Here is an 18508-nt window from a genome sequence, read left to right as displayed (position 1 = left end):
TGTTTTGCATTTTGGGAAAATTTAGATACACCACTGTTATGTTTTCTCTCTCTCTCTCTCTCTCTCTCTCTCTCCTTCGTGTGATCCACTTTTAAGAGAAATGTAATCGCTATTCCTGATGCTTCTTGTCAGATTGGCACTGGTTCCCAGAGGAATTTTCATCATCAAGAAATAATTTAATAACACCACGATTACAAGCAAGTAAGCAATCCACCAACAAAAATAAAAAAAAAAAAACAAATAATTTTTAATAAATAATGTAATAAGAAAACATGTCTGTAGGTCTGATTAAAGACCAAAATAAACTTGGTTTCATAACGACTTAGGGTATGTTCCCTTACAATTTTTTTATTATTATTATTATTTTCCACAGTAAAAGTGTAGTAACTTTTTTTTTTTTTTTTTGCATTATTATTATTTGTATAACCACAGTTCTATGCAGTTAATTAGATTAAATTATATGGGTTATTGGCTGGTACCAGCAACTAGAAAGAACAATAACTAGAAAGAAGCAAACTGCGTTATCCATTAAGTTACCAGATAGGTTGGTAGCCTACTGTACAAGTAACACTCGGTTAAACTGGGACAGTTGTTGCCACACGTGTGTCCAGTTCTTCAGTGTATCATTTTGGCTTTCAGAAGCACTATAAAATGTGAGGATCTCTAGTTTATTAAGGTGGCTAACATCGTAAATGCACTACCGACTAAACCCTCACCGCTGTCTCGCGACCGTGTTTGCGCATGCGCAGACGCGCAGGTCTGCTTCGAGCGGGTCGCGAACTCTGACCTCCTGTAGCTGCAGTGAGCCGTCAGTTTACAATAATTTATCAAAACATCACAGTAGCTGGATAATTTCTCACGCGTTCAGGGTAAGAATAACCCTTTCTATGTTGTTACCGCCCGCTGTGTTTGCAGTGATTGTTTAGGATTAATAATTCAGAAGAATATCAGCACTGTTGATAGCCGGCCTGCTAACACGCGTTAGCGTAGAAGCTGCTAGCATAATAGAAAATATCGCTCATTAAACTCAAACCCCTGCGATTAAACTAACCGTTAGAGCTTTTTTGGTTATTTAAGAACAATTAATACGCATATAACAGATCAGCTAATGGACATAATAACAAATCGGATGCAGACGTGACGGTATTTAGCAGGCTAACGCTATCAGTTGGCTAATCTGTTATCAGTGCGCTGATAAACACAACAGATCCGATCACAAAACAACACAAAGACTATCATGTGGACTTATTAATTTGTCACTTGAGATCAAAAATGTGAAGATACTAGATGTGTCCTGTAATCCAAGTGTGAAGCTCTGCTGCAGTGAAGATCCCTCTGTGTATGTGTGGGAGCTTTAACCCTTCAATCATGACCTTTAACCTACAGGAACAGATCTAGCTTCATCTTCCCGGATCAACACCCGCACACTCCACGCGAGTAACTGACCCCCAGCTGTCGCTCGCGCTAGGTCGCGTTTATTTAATCATCAAGTCATTTAGTTCCTTGGAAAACGCTCAAATCAACACGCGATGCCTGCTTGTGTGCTAATGTAGCTACTGCTACCCACAAGACTGAGAGATTTCACTAGTTTTCAGTCTGAACTGACTGAGAGCATGTAGATGGATCATTAATAATAAAGTCCCTAATTTAAATAATTGGTAAAGGTGATACAGATGATGGAATGCCAAGAACTGCAAAGTCATAAACAATCTGACTTATAATAATTAGGTGGAAACATCTCAGGAACTGAAGCAAACCTCTTTGTGTAATTAAATGAAACAGATCCGATTAACCTAGGCATTTAAAGTCATCCCCAGGGACTCTTTATGCTGTGGACTTTCCTAAGTGAAATGTTTGCCTGCACACCAATAAAATGAGTGAAGGGCTTTAAAGTTGCCAGTTGTAAATTGCACCGGTAAAAATATCCAAAAATGACTTACACGCATCAAAAAGAATAGAAGAATAAGGGCGAATGTACATGTGAAAATTCAAGTTATAGTGCCCAGATCAACCATGGCATTAGCATTACGCCACGGCCCGACAGTGTCGTAATAAACCATGTTCCGGCCATTGGAGGAACCTGACCACAGCCAACCTGAATACACGATCTAAGCTCGCACAGCTTCGAACTTGAGACGCTGATGGCAACAACCGCGCTCGGAATCACAAAGCAAATCCGATAAGGAAAAGGAGCCGACAATAGTAGTTTCACACGTCGGCACGCTTTCCAATCGCTGGAGACAATGATTGGACTAAAGAAATGAACTTCGACGCCGAACTTTGCAAACATTTCTTTTGCTGTTTTGGTTTATATGGTTTGCGCGGGAAGTTAGACATGTCGCTGTTCAGAAACGTTTTAGTGAATAACATCAAGTCATTTAGTTCCTGGAAAAAACGCTCAAATCAACACCAAAGCGATGCTCTGCTTGTGATGCTAAAATGTAGCTACTGCTTGAAATGTCTTTCGATGAACCCACAAGACTGAGAGAGATTTCAGCTAGTTTTCAACAGTCTGAACTGACTGAATCACTAATAAAAATAACAGGAAAAAATTACACAAATTAAATAAAATGTAAAAGAAATACAAATTAATAAAAAATCCCAATAACAACAAATACATAAAAAAACCTAATTAAAATAATCAAACCTAAACATCTAATTAATTTAAGAATATGAACTATCAAAGTTCATAAACAATATCGACCATACACATTAAATCAACCCAAAACCCTTAATCCCAAGAACTTCCCAAAATAATAAAACTCATATGAATTCATCCCAGACAATAAAATCACAGGAAAATCCCATTCTCGTTTGTTAAGTTACATCCCATGACTCTTTAATTTTTTTTGCTCAGGAAAGAAAAGAACTTTCCTGGCGAGAGAAGTTAAATTAGGCCTGAGATGTGTTGAAGCCTAGGCGGAAAACAGCAATAAAATTATGATCAGTTGGAATCAATAAATCCTGGAGTAAACTGAAACTTTAAAATGGAGACAGGAGAGCTATCGAGATGGAAAAGGAGAATAAAACAAGACGAGAACAGTAGCTATCGAGATGGAAAAGGAGAATAAAACAAGACGAGAACACTAAAGTGGGGGCATTAATATAACCACAAACTCAAACCTTATGGATTTACAATCAGTATTACGGCTAATGATTAATACATTATAAAAATATTTTACGAATTAATTAGGTCCCTTTACTCCCCTGCACACTGTTCACCTTCCCCATGTTTCTTCCATCTCTGTAAATCTCTGTTGGTGGCCTTGTTTGTCTGTTTACATCTACTAACGTCACATATTTGCGTGTTAAACGTGATTTTACTCCAATAAGTGGGAAGAGGGGGCACAATGTGCGTTGATGAATAACGCTACAGCACATTAATTATTGCACTGATTGGCTTTTACCTGCGAGCAGACAGTGTCAACAAATTATTGGAAAAAAACGACCATAAATGTAAAGAAAAAGTTGCTTGCCAGGTTTTCCTAACAAGCAACCATATTTGTTAAAATAAGCCCCCAAAAAACACACAACACGCGACTCGTTTTTTAACGCAAATTGCAAAAAAAGAAGCCTACGCAGACTTGGCAACTGTGACTAGCATCTTGGCAGCAAATTTTGCACCACTCATAAGACAACACACCAAAGATGTTCATTTGTACCAGGGGTTTTAAATTTTTACATTCCACAGATCCTCCACATATGATCATCCTTGTGCCCAGGACCCCATTCTTAAAGTCTAAAAATGAATATAGATATGCATGAAATATTGATTGGTAATATTTTGTCCCCCTGACTTTTACAAGGTCTTAGTGCAAATGGTTGATCTTTGAGAGTATCTTGAGTTGTGTGTTATTTTTCTCAGAGGGCGTGTGGCTGATGGGGCGTCGCTGAGCAACGGTTTTGACAGAACGGTATCATGGAAGGAGAAAGTCCCAGAATTCAGCTGGTGTCTACAGATGGAGGCCTACAGGTGACTTACACACACATACAGCATATATTTTGAAAATATTAGGACATGTATTTATATGTATATATTTATATTCATATAATTTATATCATATGTAAATATATTTAAGAAACGTATAGAAACGTGACTTTTTCTTAAATATATACATGCATGTGTGTGTATTTATATATACATAATAAATATGCACAGTACACACACATATATTATGTAAACAAAAACGTTTAATTGTTTGACAGCACTCGTTTCATTCTGAAGGTCTTTGTTGTCGTGTGTTGTATCAGATTGTGACGGAGCAGCAGTTGGCTCAGAAGCTGCAGATAGTCACAGCCATTGATCAGGCTGGAGCCGGCAAGCAGCAGTTTATATTAGCTAACCTGGATTACCCCAACCAGGAGAAACTGTTCATCAAACAAGAGAATTCACCAACCAAGGTCATCTTAACATCTGCGGATGGGTCTGCAGTCAATCAACTGCTTTTCACATCACCTGAGCTGACAGGACAACAGATCCAGGTAAACAGGCACCACTCATTTAAGCCCAAAGTATACTTTGGTTTTTATGTGTAAGCTACACTTTGCATTCAGTGAGTGACAAAATGATCACACGCAGCCTGATTTTTCTAAATGCATATACTGTTTATGCTCATGTACGCATTTTGTATTAGTTGGTCTACAAGTTGGCGAGACTGGCCCATTGTTTCACTGTCAAAAAACAAACAGGGCTGCATTTTCCAAAAGCATCGTAAGCCTAAGTAGATTGTAGACCCATTGTCATCAGTGGAGCTATGATCAACTTAAGCTATGTTTACACGACAACGATGTAGTCAAAAATGGAAAAGTATTTCCCTTGCATTTTTAAAAAGTTTCAAAACGATTTACGTTTACACATATCCGGGAAAACGGCAAAAAAAGCTGTATTACGTATGCCGGACCAGTAGTTGGCGCTGTCACCTTGTTAGTAAAAACTTGCACTTTGAAACCCGTTTTCAAAAATATGCGTTTTCAGACCCCAAAACGTCATTGTCGTGTAAACAAACAGGCAAAACGCATAAAAAGTTTCCCGTTTTTGTCTGAAAACGTTGTTGTGTAAACTGCCCCTTAGGCTTTTGATGCTTTTGGAAAATGCAGCCCAGAACAGAACTACCACTACAAGAGACTGCAACAACAATAGACAACTGCAACTTTAATTTAAAAGTGCACAAAGACATTTTTATTGGTCATCATTACTTTTATAGAGAAATTGTGCAGACACTGGACGAAGATGAAAGTTTCTATGTGTGGACCTCCTGTGTTCACGCACACTATCAAGTATACGTTCAGCTGTACACACACGTTAAGATTTCGGTATACTCTGGTCTTTACTTGTGTTTTGGTGTAATGAAAAAAATCCAGTATAGCGGACAAAGCGAGAGAAATTTGAATTCTAGCTAATACTGACTTTAGTATAAGGACTAATTCTCACTATTAAAGGGATACTCCACCCCAAAATGAAAATTTTGGCATTTATCACTTACCCCCATGTCGTTCCAAACCCATAAAAGCTTCGTTCATCTTTGGAAATCAATTTAAGATATTTTGGATGAAAACCAGGAGGCCTGTGACTGTCCAGTTTTTCAAATAGTTGTATCTCGGCCAAATATTGTCATATCATAACAAACCATACATCAATGGAAAGCTTATTTATTTAGCTTCCAGATGATGTATAATCTCATATAGCTTATAGCTGGTTTTGTGGTTCAGGATCACATTTGTGTGTGCTATTTGCCTTTTAGCCTTATTAGAGTGTTGTGCTGTTAGCTTAGCAACATGCTAATATCAAACTATTGAAATTAATGGCAAGTCAAGTCCCCAGTGTGGAGGAACACCATAGAAATACTACAGTATAAAAACATTCTTCAACACACTGTATTATGGTACCACCACATTACCTTTTGGTTTACTTTTTTGGGTAAGACTTACTATAACTGTAGTCATCTCATAAAAGTTTGTATTGTGATAATCTGTATTTCTTGTGCGTTTATATATACAGTATTTCCTTTTGTAATTTAGAATGTTTTGTTTTTCAGTTTGTGACGGAGGGCTCAGAACAGGGCACCACCAAGCCTCCAGTGGAGTATTGTGTAGTTTGTGGAGACAAGGCCTCAGGTAACTGACACACACACACACACAGTCAAACAGAATTCGATTAATTGTGTTCTTTTTGTAAATAGATGTTTCTGAACTGTTACTGTACGTGTGTTCAGGTCGTCATTATGGAGCAGTGAGCTGTGAGGGCTGTAAGGGTTTCTTCAAGCGCAGCATCAGGAAGAATCTGGTGTACACGTGCCGCGGGTCTGGAGAATGTGTCATCAACAAACACCATCGGAACCGGTGTCAGTACTGCAGGCTGCAGCGCTGCATGGCCCTCGGCATGAAGCAAGACTGTGAGTCCAATTCACATTCACGACTGAAGACTCAAATCATGCAGCTTGTTGAGGAGATCATGATTTTCACCTGCTGAAATTCCTCCAACAGCTGTTCAGTGTGAGAGGAAACCGGTGGAGGTGTCGAGAGAGAAGCCAGCAAACTGTGCGCCCTCCATCGAAAAGATCTACATCCGTAAAAACCTCTGCAGCCCTCTCGCCGCCATGCCAACGTTTGTTAGCGAAAAAGAGACTGCCAGGTACGGATGTGAATGTGTGTTTGAGTCAAATAGAATCTATTTTTTGTTTGTTCTTTCATTTTTTACCCTCACTCTGTGTCTGATCACAGGTCCACCAGTTTACTGGACTCCAACATGCTCTTGAACATCCAGCAGTCTCTTTCCAAACTGGACAACACCATTTTAATTCCTTCTTCACCAGATCAGGTAATTATTCAAATTTAATCCATTATATTTCGTACTATATATAATAAATTCATACATGTTCATGTTAAGTCTGGTTCCTTTAGAGCAGGGGTTCCCAAACTTTTAAGCCCGCGACCCCCATGATAAATGCGCTGCTGCCCCCGCGACCCCCCCCCACCCCCCCCACCTCAACAACCCCCTTTTTTGGAGCCTCCAAACACCTTTAACTTTAGCAAACAGCGGGATACGTTGTGTTGCTGCGCGTGATGTACGTACGTAACTTGATTGTGATTGACGCTGACGTAATCTCGTAATGTCTGGGACAAAATTACAAATTGAATTAAAATATATATATATATTTATAGATATATATATATATATATATATATATATATATATATATATATATATATTTTAATTATTATTTGTATCAGACTTTTCTCTGCAAACACCATTTAACAAGTATTGAATTAACCCTTTCACACGTAAGTTTAAAAATATTCTGGCTGACCTCCCAGCGTGAGTTTTTCAAGGCGATCGTTATTTAGATGTGTCACTTTATGGTTTTCCATGGTGACGCGTCATTGCTTGTCACGTGACACACCGCAGAAACAACAGAGCTGAATGAATGATGATCTGCTTTTATGTCATTTTTCCTTTTTTATTCAAAATATTCACAAATTTGTTAGATATGGCATGAAATAGCTGATATTCCGATTGTTGAATATATGCAAGTGGAAGTGTTTTGTTGTTTAAACACCTTTATAATGATCGCGTTAGTTGAGCTGTATGCGCGATGGGCGCCGCCATCTTAGTTTGTGCCGCAGATGCAGTTCAGAGAATCGGATCTGTTGGATTTACAACACGTGAATTCATCCACTTCTCCCCCCCGAAAATACATAAAAGTAAGTGGATGGTGAACTGGGAGAATAATAGAGTAAACTTTAAAGTTACTTACACAATGTGTATCTGATATGCATAAAAACGTGTCTAATTATAATGGAAAGGATTATTATTGCCTCGTCCTTTGACATCAGTTTGTATTTTACAAACTCTAAATGTATTGTTTTTTTTTAGTACTTATATGTCTGAAACCTAAAATAAAACATTATGTGGTTGAAAACACTGAAAAGTTGTGATGACAGCTCTGAGCGCGCCTGTGCGCGAGAGCACATTTGAATTTCACGTCATGCACTGACCGGTGTGATCGTACACTCCAGGGACCAGCCTAGACTGATCACACCGGTGTGATCGTACACTCCAGGGACCAGCCTAGACTGATAGGGACGTGTGTGATCGTACACTCCAGGGACCAGCCTAGACTGATCACACCGGTGTGTGATCGTACACTCCATGGACCAGCCTAGACTGATCACACCGGTGTGATCGTACACTCCAGGGACCAGCCTAGACTGATCACACCGGTGTGATCGTACACTCCAGGGACCAGCCTAGACTGATCACACCGGTGTGATCGTACACTCCAGGGACCAGCCTAGACTGATCACACCGGTGTGATCGTACACTCCAGGGACCAGCCTAGACTGATCACACCGGTGTGCCGTACGTGCGAAAGGGTTAAATTAATTGCAACAAAAATATATAGGACCTATATATTTTTTCCACTTTTTTTATAGAAATCATCTCGCGACCCCCCGAGGGGTCGCGACCCCCACTTTGGGAACCACTGCTTTAGAGACTCAGCTCTAACTGTAAGATGCACATAATAATGTACAATCTATTTTCCTGGCGCCCGTTTCAATTAGGTGGGTAACTCTGAGTTTTGGGGTTCAGAACAGCTGAATTGAGTTCAGTTCAATCCCCTCTGGTACAATTAATTTCTTTGCTTAATATTAAGAGATGTTGTTATTAATAACAGAATAAATTTAAACACATTTACAAGGCAGGAATAAACACTTCTGCTGCAGCAAAAGTTTGAGAAGGCAGCAGAAATCAAATATGCAACTGAATCAACTGAATTTAATAATTTATTTAGTTTCACAAAGAGCTCAAAAGAAAACATGCAATTTAGTAATTAATAGCTTATTTATGTGTATTTATTTAAATTAGTTTAAATGGAAAGTTTAATATTAATTACCAGTTCATATAATTATTATTTGAATAAATTACTTGAATTCTAAATAATTATAATTCATATAATATGAATATAATATATAATTAGCGGCAAGTGATTGGCAGTTTTGTCTCTAATATTTTTTTTACTATTTTATATATATATATATATATATATATATATATATATATGTGTGTGTGTGTGTGTGTGTGTGTATTAAGAAAATCAAGCCTATTTTAAGACTTTCATAAAAATAAAGGAAGTAAAAATTCTTGAAAGTTCAACACATTCCACCAAGTTTTCATTACCAATGCCGAAATTATAATATTATTTAAATTTGAAAGTAATTTTTACATAATAGTAGAGGTTTTTTTTTAATGGTATTAAATTTGTGAATTTTTTTTGTACATTAATTTAATTTTTTTTAATTATAGTTTTTGCTCTGAAATATAACCTGGACAGATATAAGATGTTCATGAATGTATATTAATGTTCTGTGACGTTCACTGTAGAATGATTCTAGTCAAGGAGATCTGGGTACTTTGGCCAACGTGGTCACATCTCTCGGTCACCTCAGCAAAAGTCGTGAGATGATGGACAGCAGTACTGACCTATCGGGGATAGAGACCATGAGTAACGAGGACAGCGTTATGATGGACATTCAAAGGGAGGAGTCGAATGATGTCACACGGTGCGGAAAGCAACTTTGTAGACCTCAAGCCTGGAAGATGTGCGGTAAATGGCTATGCTTAAATTTCAGTTTGTTTGTGTCCAGGGCCTTTGACACGCTCACAAAGGTGCTTCAGTCGGAGGGGGGTTGTGGGGAAGAGGTGGCTGAGGGGGCTGTCAGGGTCGATGAACAGACCACCGCCCTGCTGGAACTAGAGGGACCGCTGCTCTCAGATATGCATGTGCCGTTTAAGGTCAGGCAGCACTGTTGACTTGCACACACTGCAGTTACAACTCCAAAACTGACGGACCAATAACAGTCTGTAATAAATGTTGTGTGCAGCTGATGATGCCGCTGCCCATGCCAGACTTCCTGAATCTGAATTACATCTGTGAATCAGCTTCTCGTCTGCTTTTCCTCTCAATGCACTGGGCACGCTCTATTCCAGCTTTCCAGGCCCTTGGGTGAGTGTATTAATGATCCCGTTCACACCAGATTTAGGTGATCACAAGCAGATAGCAGTAAATACAGATGTAAATGAACTAACATATCATTTTGATTAAAAATATATTTTATATACAAGAATATGCTGCCCTTATGCAGTGAAACAGAACTACAGACTACAGTCTTTTTTCCTGTGTAATATTTTCTGTATTTTCCTCATTTTATTTTCTGTATTTTTGGTGTTTAGCTCGGAGAACAGCATCACGCTGATGAAGGCCTGCTGGAATGAGTTGTTTGCTTTAGGTCTGGCTCAGTGTTCACACATAATGAATGTAGAAACCATCCTCACAGCCATAATTAACCACTTACAGACCAGCCTGGATGAAGGTATGTGGACCTGTTGCTCTTGATTTTTCTGTGTCCTGTCTAATTTATGTTAGCTAATCAACTTTAGGTCACTTGATTAATTCAGCAGATTTTTGTCAGTTGTTTTATTATTTAATTTTATTATTTATTATTTAATTTTTATTATGTTTTTGTTTTTATATATATATATATATATATATATATATATATATATATATATATATATATATATATATATATATATATATATATATATATATATATATATATATATTGAATCAGCATCTATGGTTTTTCCTGATCTCGGATCAGCTTCATCAATTTGTAAACATTTTTAACGATACATTTGTGTAATTAAAAGGAGGAGAAGTAGTTAATAGTCTCTTACTGGCCTCTATATACAAACTCTCCATAAAACAAACAAAACAAGCCCTGCAGATTAATATAAAACCACATATTATACAGACACTTCATATTTAATGGTGTTTTATTATTTTTATTGTATTTAATGTATTAAAAACTCTTGAGTGTGTTTGTAAATTGACACCCTGATAAAGGCGAGTTAGCCGCAACGTGTCTGTGCACAAGTGTGTTGTTTTTCAATTTTAAAGCCATGTGAATAAAGGCTTTTTTTATTTTTTCACATTTCTCATGTGCCTTGGATTAGAGGTCGACCGATGTATCAGTGTTGCCGATTAATCGGCACCGATAGTTGATTGCTGGAACTATCGGTTATCGGCAAAAACCCATGCCGATAGTTTTCCGGGTTGCGTCCATTGCTGGAGCTGCTGAGAAGGGTCTGCTGTCATTATACAGAGCGAGAGCGGCCTCTAGTGGTTTAAATCACTGACAGCACGTGCTATTTGTTTAGACACGTGATACTGCATGCTGAACAGGGGTGCGTTTCCCAAAAGCAACTATGGTCACAAGTTCTGTCGTTACCAATAGAGTTCAATGGAACTTACGACCATAGTTAGCTAACAACACTTTTGGGAAATGCACCTCAGCACGTGAAACTTCAGATGCAGATTTAAATGCAGCAGACAGAAAATCCTGCAACGCCATTCACATAGTTTTCCATTAAATTACATTATATTTGTCATTGTTAATAGTTGATTATAAAACTTTAAAAATTACAAAATTACATAATGAATTGTGTATTGTGCATTTTCAGCGAAAGTTTGTCTTTCTGTGGCTTTAATAAAGTCTGTATGCTTCATTTATAGAGCTAAAATATAGATAGCGCTTTCTCTTTCCGTTTGCTCCATTTTTTAAACACCGAACTTCAAACTCTTCTATGCCTCATTGTTCACTCTTGAAGTAAGCCTGTGTACGTTTGGTGATTTAAAAAATAAAAAATTGTTTTAGACCGCTGCTCGAGTTGAACGTGATGTGTCCGGAATGTGTGTGACTTCTCCTAGACTCAGTGCTGTGCTTTTATTTTGATTAGATAATCATCAAGTGTTCAAGAATAGAAGCAGTTAAAGTGTGAGAGTATACATGCAATGTATGTAAATAATTGAATGCTATGGCCTTTGTGTATATATTTGAAGATGTGTATCTTTAAGCATGACTGTTGAAATGAAATGGTAACACTTAAAGAAGAGTCCATTTGTAACATTAAGATTAATGAAAGCTGTGTAAGTATTGTTCCTTGTTAGACTGTGTTAATTTCAACGTTTATTATTATTATTAGTATTATTATAATCACTACTACTAGTAGTAGTAGTAGTAGTAGTAGTAGTATGGTACAGTACTGTTTTTTTCAGTATCCATTTTAAAAACTATCGGTTAATTAATCGGTATCGGCCAGTGTGGTCCAACCTAGCTATCGGTATCGGCAAAAACCACTGTCGGTCTACCTTTACCTTGGATTTATTATAAAAAGTTATAGTTTTTTATTAAAAACTGTTTTTGTTGCATTTACACACTTTTGACCAGCAGCTGTCACTAGCGTGTGGAGTTTTGAGCGCTTCGAAACAGTGAACTTTTTTGCAAAGCCATTGGTTCAATTGATTTGAAGCTTCGAAAAGATTTGTTTCTTTCATAGTTCATATGAAAGAAATTCATAGTTAATTCATAATTCGTATAATTCATAGTTTTTTTTAAATAAAGGTTTTAAAAGAAGTTTTCGAAAGCTAAATGTATGCTACCGTGGTGTAGTTCGTTTATAGCCTATGTTTAGTTTTTTACTTCTGCCAATTTGTATTTAGTCTTCAAAATTAATTACAATGAGCAAAATGTGCAAGATTCATTAACCTTTGTTGGTCACAGAGCTTATTTTCTACAATAATCCAAAGGCGAATGGTAAAATTCTATTGGCTTTTGTCGAAGGACCCAGGGTGATGCTAACAAAAAGTGCAGCATTCTTGTATAGCGAAAACTAAGTTGTTGGCTTTTACTGAAGCAAACTGTTCAAATATTATCTGAAATGATTATTTGAAATTAACTTGATACACGATACCTAATGAGAAATGTGTGTGTGTTCAACAGAAAAACTGTCCCCGGAGCGCGTGAAGCTAGTCATGGAGCACATCTGGCGCATGCAGGAATTTTGTAACAGTATGAGTCGCATGAGTCCTGACGCATATGAATATGCTTACCTCAAAGCTGTGGTTCTCTTCAGCCCAGGTGAGCACAACTGGAGTTTATCTGAAAAATATGAATGAACTGGAGAAGTTGAAGTTGATCGTGTGTGCCTGTCATAGATCACTCTGGAGTGGACGGCACCCTTCAGATCGAACGCTTTCAGGAGAAAGCCTGCATGGAACTGCAGGACTACGTGAGCAAAGTGTATCCAGAGGACACATATCGGTGAGTGACTAGACTAGCTCGCATTTGTCCAACCAACCATCATAGAGTCGCAATTATAAAGTGCATAATTATGGTCTAATTCATTTTGAATATTTAGGAACTTTTTTAGTTTTATTTGAGATAAGCTAGTTGACTATAAAGCCCCATTCACACCAAGAACGATAACTATAAAGATACTAGCGTCCACACCAGCGAACGATATTGTCTGTTTATTCTCATTACACCAGAATGGATTCTGATTGGCTGTTAATGTTTTATTGTTTATTAGCTGGAAAAAATCATTCTGAAAGTGATCCCAACGATATCGTTCCTCTATGCCGTTATCGTTATAGCTGCGGTGTGAACTCTGTTTAATATTGAGAACGATTTTAGACCTTTCTCGTTATCGTCCGCGGTGTGAATGGGCCTTAAACGAAACCATAAATCCTCTTTCAGTCTTTCAAAACTGTTGGTTCGTCTGCCTGCTCTGCGGCTCATGAGCGCGGCGGTGACCGAAGAGCTGTTTTTCACCGGTCTAATCGGGAACGTTCAGATCGACAGCATCATTCCCTACATCCTCAAAATGGAGTCTACCGACTACAACAGCCAGCCAATCAGCACCGCTGAGTGACAGAAACCCCGCCCACAGCCACACCCATCAGCTTTGCTCTGTTATATATAACAGATATAATCATGTGAATTTTGCATAAGGACATCATTTTGTTCAGACTTTGCTTTTTTATTTGGCCAGTGGTTGTTTATGGGTTATGTAGTGTGGATAAAGTGGTTACCGCAACTGTTGCGGTTGGATCATGTGGCTTTTATTGTACTAGTGTACTTATGTTTAGAAAAAGTGTCTATAAAGATACAGAAAGTGTAAGGAATCTGTTCTTAAGAACTTGTTCCAAAGAGAACTTTGCCCCCCGCCCCAAGCACTGACTAACTCTCTGTATGTATATGAATGATGTATATAGAAATAATAAATGTCGGGGGGAAATGTCTGTATTTTGGTATTTGTTGGAGACTGTTCCTTTTTTATGAACACATTAAATGTGATATACAGGGTTCCCACAGTGAGCGAAAATCTTATTTTCATCCCTGGAAAAGTCATTGGAAATTATGTAGTGCATGTAAATGTTTCTGTTTATGCTCTATTAAATTGAATTGGCAAAATATGCATATATGAGTGCAATCGTCAGTGTGTGGGAGTCTAGTCAGTGACGTTTAAATAGTGAATATGTTTGTGTTGTGTTGCATTTTTATTAAAGGGTAAGCCAGACTTTCAGAAACGTGCTCTGGACAAGCTCGGACACTTGAATCGCACTATGAATCATTATTACTATCACTGAAACACGTGGAATATTTCTTAATAAACTGCTAATAACACACGTACATCACCCAGACACGTGATCTGCTCAAACCAAAGTAAAAACGTCAGATTTAATGGTTAGAATTTGCGTCAATGTAATTGTGGCAAGAATAAAATAATGATTTCCATCTTTAAAAGCTGTTTATGCAATAATATGAACACGTACTGCGCGCGAACCAACTGCTCGTTTAATTGATTAATTGATTATAATTTGAGGAATCTGTATTTGTGAGCCTGGACCACAAAACCAGTTAAGGGTCGATTTAAAATCGAGATTTATACATAAAGCGGAATTAATAAGCTCTCCACAGACGTGTGGTTTGTTAGGATAGGACAATATTCGGCTGGGATTCAACTATTTTGCAAAGGGTGCAAAGATAAATAATTGTGACCCACACGATGTGCTGTTGGCTGTAGCTCCTTACGACTGCTTCTGTGGCACAGGGTCACGAATAATAGAACGTGCATCTCAGAGAACTACATGTCAGTCTGTAACTCAGTAAAACGAGAGACAAGGTCTCGGCATGAATTTAAAACTGGTGCACGATTATAAGAGTGCAGGCGGAACCCGTCGCGCGTGATCGTGTGAGGGGGACGGAAGAGTCGCGCTGCAGTCCGTCCGTGTTTCGAGTCCGTCGCTCATGGCGGAGTACGTGCACATAGTGCGGCGGGCCGCGGGTCAGCTCACCGGTCACGGCGGGGTTAAAGGCTTCCTCCTGCAGCTCTTCAGGTGGGTGACTCCTGTAAATATGTTTTTATAGCTCTAGAGGTGAACAGGGCTGTAAAATGGAGCGTGTAAAGCTGTAAGGCCCTGAAGCCACAGCAATGACCTCGGAGTAATTATTTTAATTATTTAATTATTTTTCTCTGGTGTCACAATACAACAAGGCATACTGCAGTAAAATATTTTATTTATACAGTGAGATCTTTATGTAGAAACAATATATAAAAAAATATAAACTTTATCGTCCAAATAATACGTACTAATAATACGTTTTATGATTTTATTTTTATCTTTTATTAATTTGTCTCACTGGTATTCTTATTATTGGGAAATGAACACTACTATTTTTGGACCTGCACTAAATATTTTAGGCGATTTATTCTTGATATTTGTATATTATTCATTTTTATGCACTTAATATTGACTTGTTACATTAAATATTAGACTTAATGTATGAATAATTGATAAATTATATCTTTCTCAGGGTGAATGATATAAAGACCGGAGCCTTGGTGGGTATTGACAAATATGGAAACAAATACTATGAGGACAACAGATACTTTTTCGGTAGGAGTATGCATACTTTGGCTGTCTGTACACAAATTTTATGCCTTATTAATGTTCATTTTTTAATTTGTGGCATTCAGGCCGTCATCGATGGGTGATTTACACCACGGAGATGAACGGCAGGAACACTCTGTGGGACGTGGATGGCAGCATGGTCCCTGCCGAATGGTAATATATCTAGAAGTGCTTGGCATGGAGCAGACACAGGTTTATCTGCCAGTGTATAACTCAATCATATATCTTCTGTGTTTATCTCAGGCACCGCTGGCTGCACTGCATGACGGATGACCCCCCCACCACTCACCCTCCAGAGCCCAAGAAGTTCCTGGCCAGAGTCCATCAGTTCAACAACAGCGGCACACCGAACTGCTACGTACCCTACTCCACCACTCACAAGAAGATCCACGAGTGGGTGCCACCAAAAGCCGGGGAGAAGTAATCCCCTCATTCCGTCTGTGTTCCCTTTACCGCCTCTGACCAGTTCTGCCGTTTGCCACATTCTGTAACTTGTAGCTTTCTAATTATCAATAAACGAAAACTAATGTCTTTATTTCTGAGTGACTTCAAAACAGTTCAGAGAGTAGTAGGCTGTGACTTAATGACGTAATGAATATGATAGATGCATATATAAAGTTGAATTGTTATATAAAGGTATAAGCATGTTTATAAAAAAAGAAAGGAGTTTTGTAATAATTATTTCGGCCCTTTTCACGTTGATGAAAATTCCAAATTCGGACCTTTAAATGTAAACTTTGGGTTAGTCAGTTAACGTCAGAGTCAGAGGGTGACCAGCAGGGGGCGCTGGTTTTACGGTCTGCGGATTTTGCTCAAGTTTTTGAGGGAACGATCAGCTAAAAGTAAAGCCCACTCAAAGTTCAGGCTGAACGGGGTTGTCGATTTAAAATATGAATTATTTAATTGTTCAAATGTTTATTTGCGTCTCTGCCCATCGCCACTATCAAAATGTATCATGCTATCATAATGGTTTTAAAATGTGTTTTCTTTCTTTTTTTGAACATGTATCATGGTGATATTATTATATTGTTTCAATACCATGGTGCATGAATATGGGATTCAATACTCAGGCCTAAGTACCATGGTATCACCAAACAGGGCTGCAGCAAGTTTGCAAGTATAATGTGACAATGTAAACTGTGCCAGCCACAATTTGTAGTTTCAATTTCACATAAATAGTACATCCGTGCTTGCAGATAAATGCAAAAAAAAAGTAAAAAAGAAGTTAATATCACTGAACCCATAATGTTCACATGAGAAAAACAAAAGAAGAAATTGTGCTGTCAGCAGAGGACATCAATATGTGCATGACACCAGCAGCTTATGGTTAACACACTAATAGGTCAGAGTTGTTTGTAACTCATCTGTGTAAAACAGGCAGGCTGGTAATTTACAATGTCTAGTTTTGTTCTTCATTGCTCTCTCTCTCTCTCTCACACACACACACACACACAAGTTCACTGCAAAATGGATTGAGGTAATGAATTATGGATACGCACATTAGCATGGTGTCATTTAACACCGCCAAGTGGTTTAAATTTCATATCCCCATGAATAAGCGGCTGTTAGAGTAGTGTGTAGGGTGTATTCGTATGTCAGATAAATGCCAGGACTCTCGGTTACAATGTGCCATGCTGTACATATGCATTTACCATTGTTGTTGATGAATATTTAACTATTTCCATGCATAATCGTTTTTCTTTATTAGCAGTGTCTGCAATTAGTGGTTAGGTTTCACTAATGCTATTGGATTATGCCGTGTCATACTGTGCAGTTTGCTGAGCTGGAGTGTTTCTGTTACTTTATTGTCCTAGTAACTATGTGGATCACCCTGGCAACACCCCAACTAAAGTATAACAACTTGACAGCCCAAATAACACCCTAACAACTGCATAGTAACACCCTTGAAACCATCCAGAACACCCAACTTTATATTACCCTGACAACACATAGCAACACCCTAGTAATGACAACAACACTAACACAACTGTATATTACCCTAGCAACACCCTGGCAACCACCCAGAACATGCTAGCAAAGCCCTGGCAACTACTCATGACATAACCTCATAGCAACTATCCAGAACACAAAAACACTGCAACACCAACGTATTACACCCTAGTAGCTGCATAGCAACACCCTAGAGACCACCCAGAACGCCCAGGTAACTATATACACATAGCAACACCCTAGAAAGGACCAGAATTCTAGTAACACTCTGTATATCACCAATACCAACTGCAGAACACCCCGGCAACCACCCAGAACACCCTAGCAACAGGAAGTCATCCACCCAGAACACACTAATATCACCTACATCAACTACTCCTAACACCTGAATGACGGCATAGTAACACCCTAGAAACCACCCAGCTTGGGCTATATATAACCCAGACAACCACCAATAACAAGCAAAGAAAAAAAAAACACACCCAGACCTGTACATTTCCGTGGCATCTATCAGAACACCCTAACATCACCCTGGCAACTACTCATGACACATAGTAACTTCTCATAACACAACCTCATAGCAACTATCCAGAACACAAAAACACTGCAACACCAACGTATTACACCCTAGTAGCTGCATAGCAACACCCTAGAAACCACCCAGAACGCCCAGGTAACTATATACACATAGCAACACCCTAGAAACGACCAGAACACTAAGGCAACTGTATATTACCCTG

At 38.4% G+C, this 18508-nt stretch overlaps 2 protein-coding genes across 2 annotated transcripts; both read left to right on the top strand.

Moving 5' to 3' along the window:
- Positions 1-423: 423 nt before the first annotated feature.
- Positions 424-14322, top strand: LOC109109381 (nuclear receptor subfamily 2 group C member 1-like). The gene is made up of 14 exons (XM_042722296.1): positions 424-869; positions 3866-3973; positions 4252-4482; positions 6036-6114; positions 6213-6392; positions 6484-6631; positions 6721-6817; positions 9383-9561; positions 9646-9793; positions 9883-10004; positions 10232-10371; positions 12844-12981; positions 13059-13164; positions 13600-14322. Exons 2-14 carry the CDS (start codon positions 3920-3922, stop codon positions 13772-13774), a joined length of 1797 nt encoding a protein of 598 aa, XP_042578230.1. The 5' UTR covers positions 424-869; positions 3866-3919; the 3' UTR covers positions 13775-14322.
- A 750-nt stretch (positions 14323-15072) lies between these two features.
- Positions 15073-16353, top strand: LOC109108788 (NADH dehydrogenase [ubiquinone] 1 alpha subcomplex subunit 12-like). Its single transcript, XM_019121896.2, has 4 exons — positions 15073-15242; positions 15721-15803; positions 15884-15971; positions 16062-16353. The coding sequence occupies exons 1-4, from the start codon at positions 15154-15156 to the stop codon at positions 16240-16242; spliced, it is 441 nt and encodes a 146-aa protein (XP_018977441.1). The 5' UTR covers positions 15073-15153; the 3' UTR covers positions 16243-16353.
- The last annotated feature ends 2155 nt before the right edge of the window (positions 16354-18508 follow it).

This window comes from Cyprinus carpio, chromosome B4 (genome assembly GCF_018340385.1).
Source record: "Cyprinus carpio isolate SPL01 chromosome B4, ASM1834038v1, whole genome shotgun sequence".
Classification (NCBI taxonomy): Eukaryota; Metazoa; Chordata; class Actinopteri; order Cypriniformes; family Cyprinidae; genus Cyprinus; species Cyprinus carpio.
Note: the sequence above shows the minus strand (reverse complement) of the source record. Positions and strands in the feature narration are given on the sequence as shown.

Bases quoted from the DNA above. Each gene is read 5' to 3' on its own strand.
- LOC109108788 (XM_019121896.2), top strand. From the start codon at position 15,154: ATGGCGGAGTACGTGCACATAGTGCGGCGGGCCGCGGGTCAGCTCACC. The intron at 15,804-15,883 runs GTAGGAGTATGC...TGTGGCATTCAG, and splicing joins GGACAACAGATACTTTTTCG to GCCGTCATCGATGGGTGATT. The intron at 15,972-16,061 runs GTAATATATCTA...TGTTTATCTCAG, and splicing joins AGCATGGTCCCTGCCGAATG to GCACCGCTGGCTGCACTGCA.
- LOC109109381 (XM_042722296.1), top strand. From the start codon at position 3,920: ATGGAAGGAGAAAGTCCCAGAATTCAGCTGGTGTCTACAGATGGAGGC. The intron at 3,974-4,251 runs GTGACTTACACA...GTGTTGTATCAG, and splicing joins CTACAGATGGAGGCCTACAG to ATTGTGACGGAGCAGCAGTT. The intron at 6,393-6,483 runs GTGAGTCCAATT...TTCCTCCAACAG, and splicing joins CCTCGGCATGAAGCAAGACT to CTGTTCAGTGTGAGAGGAAA.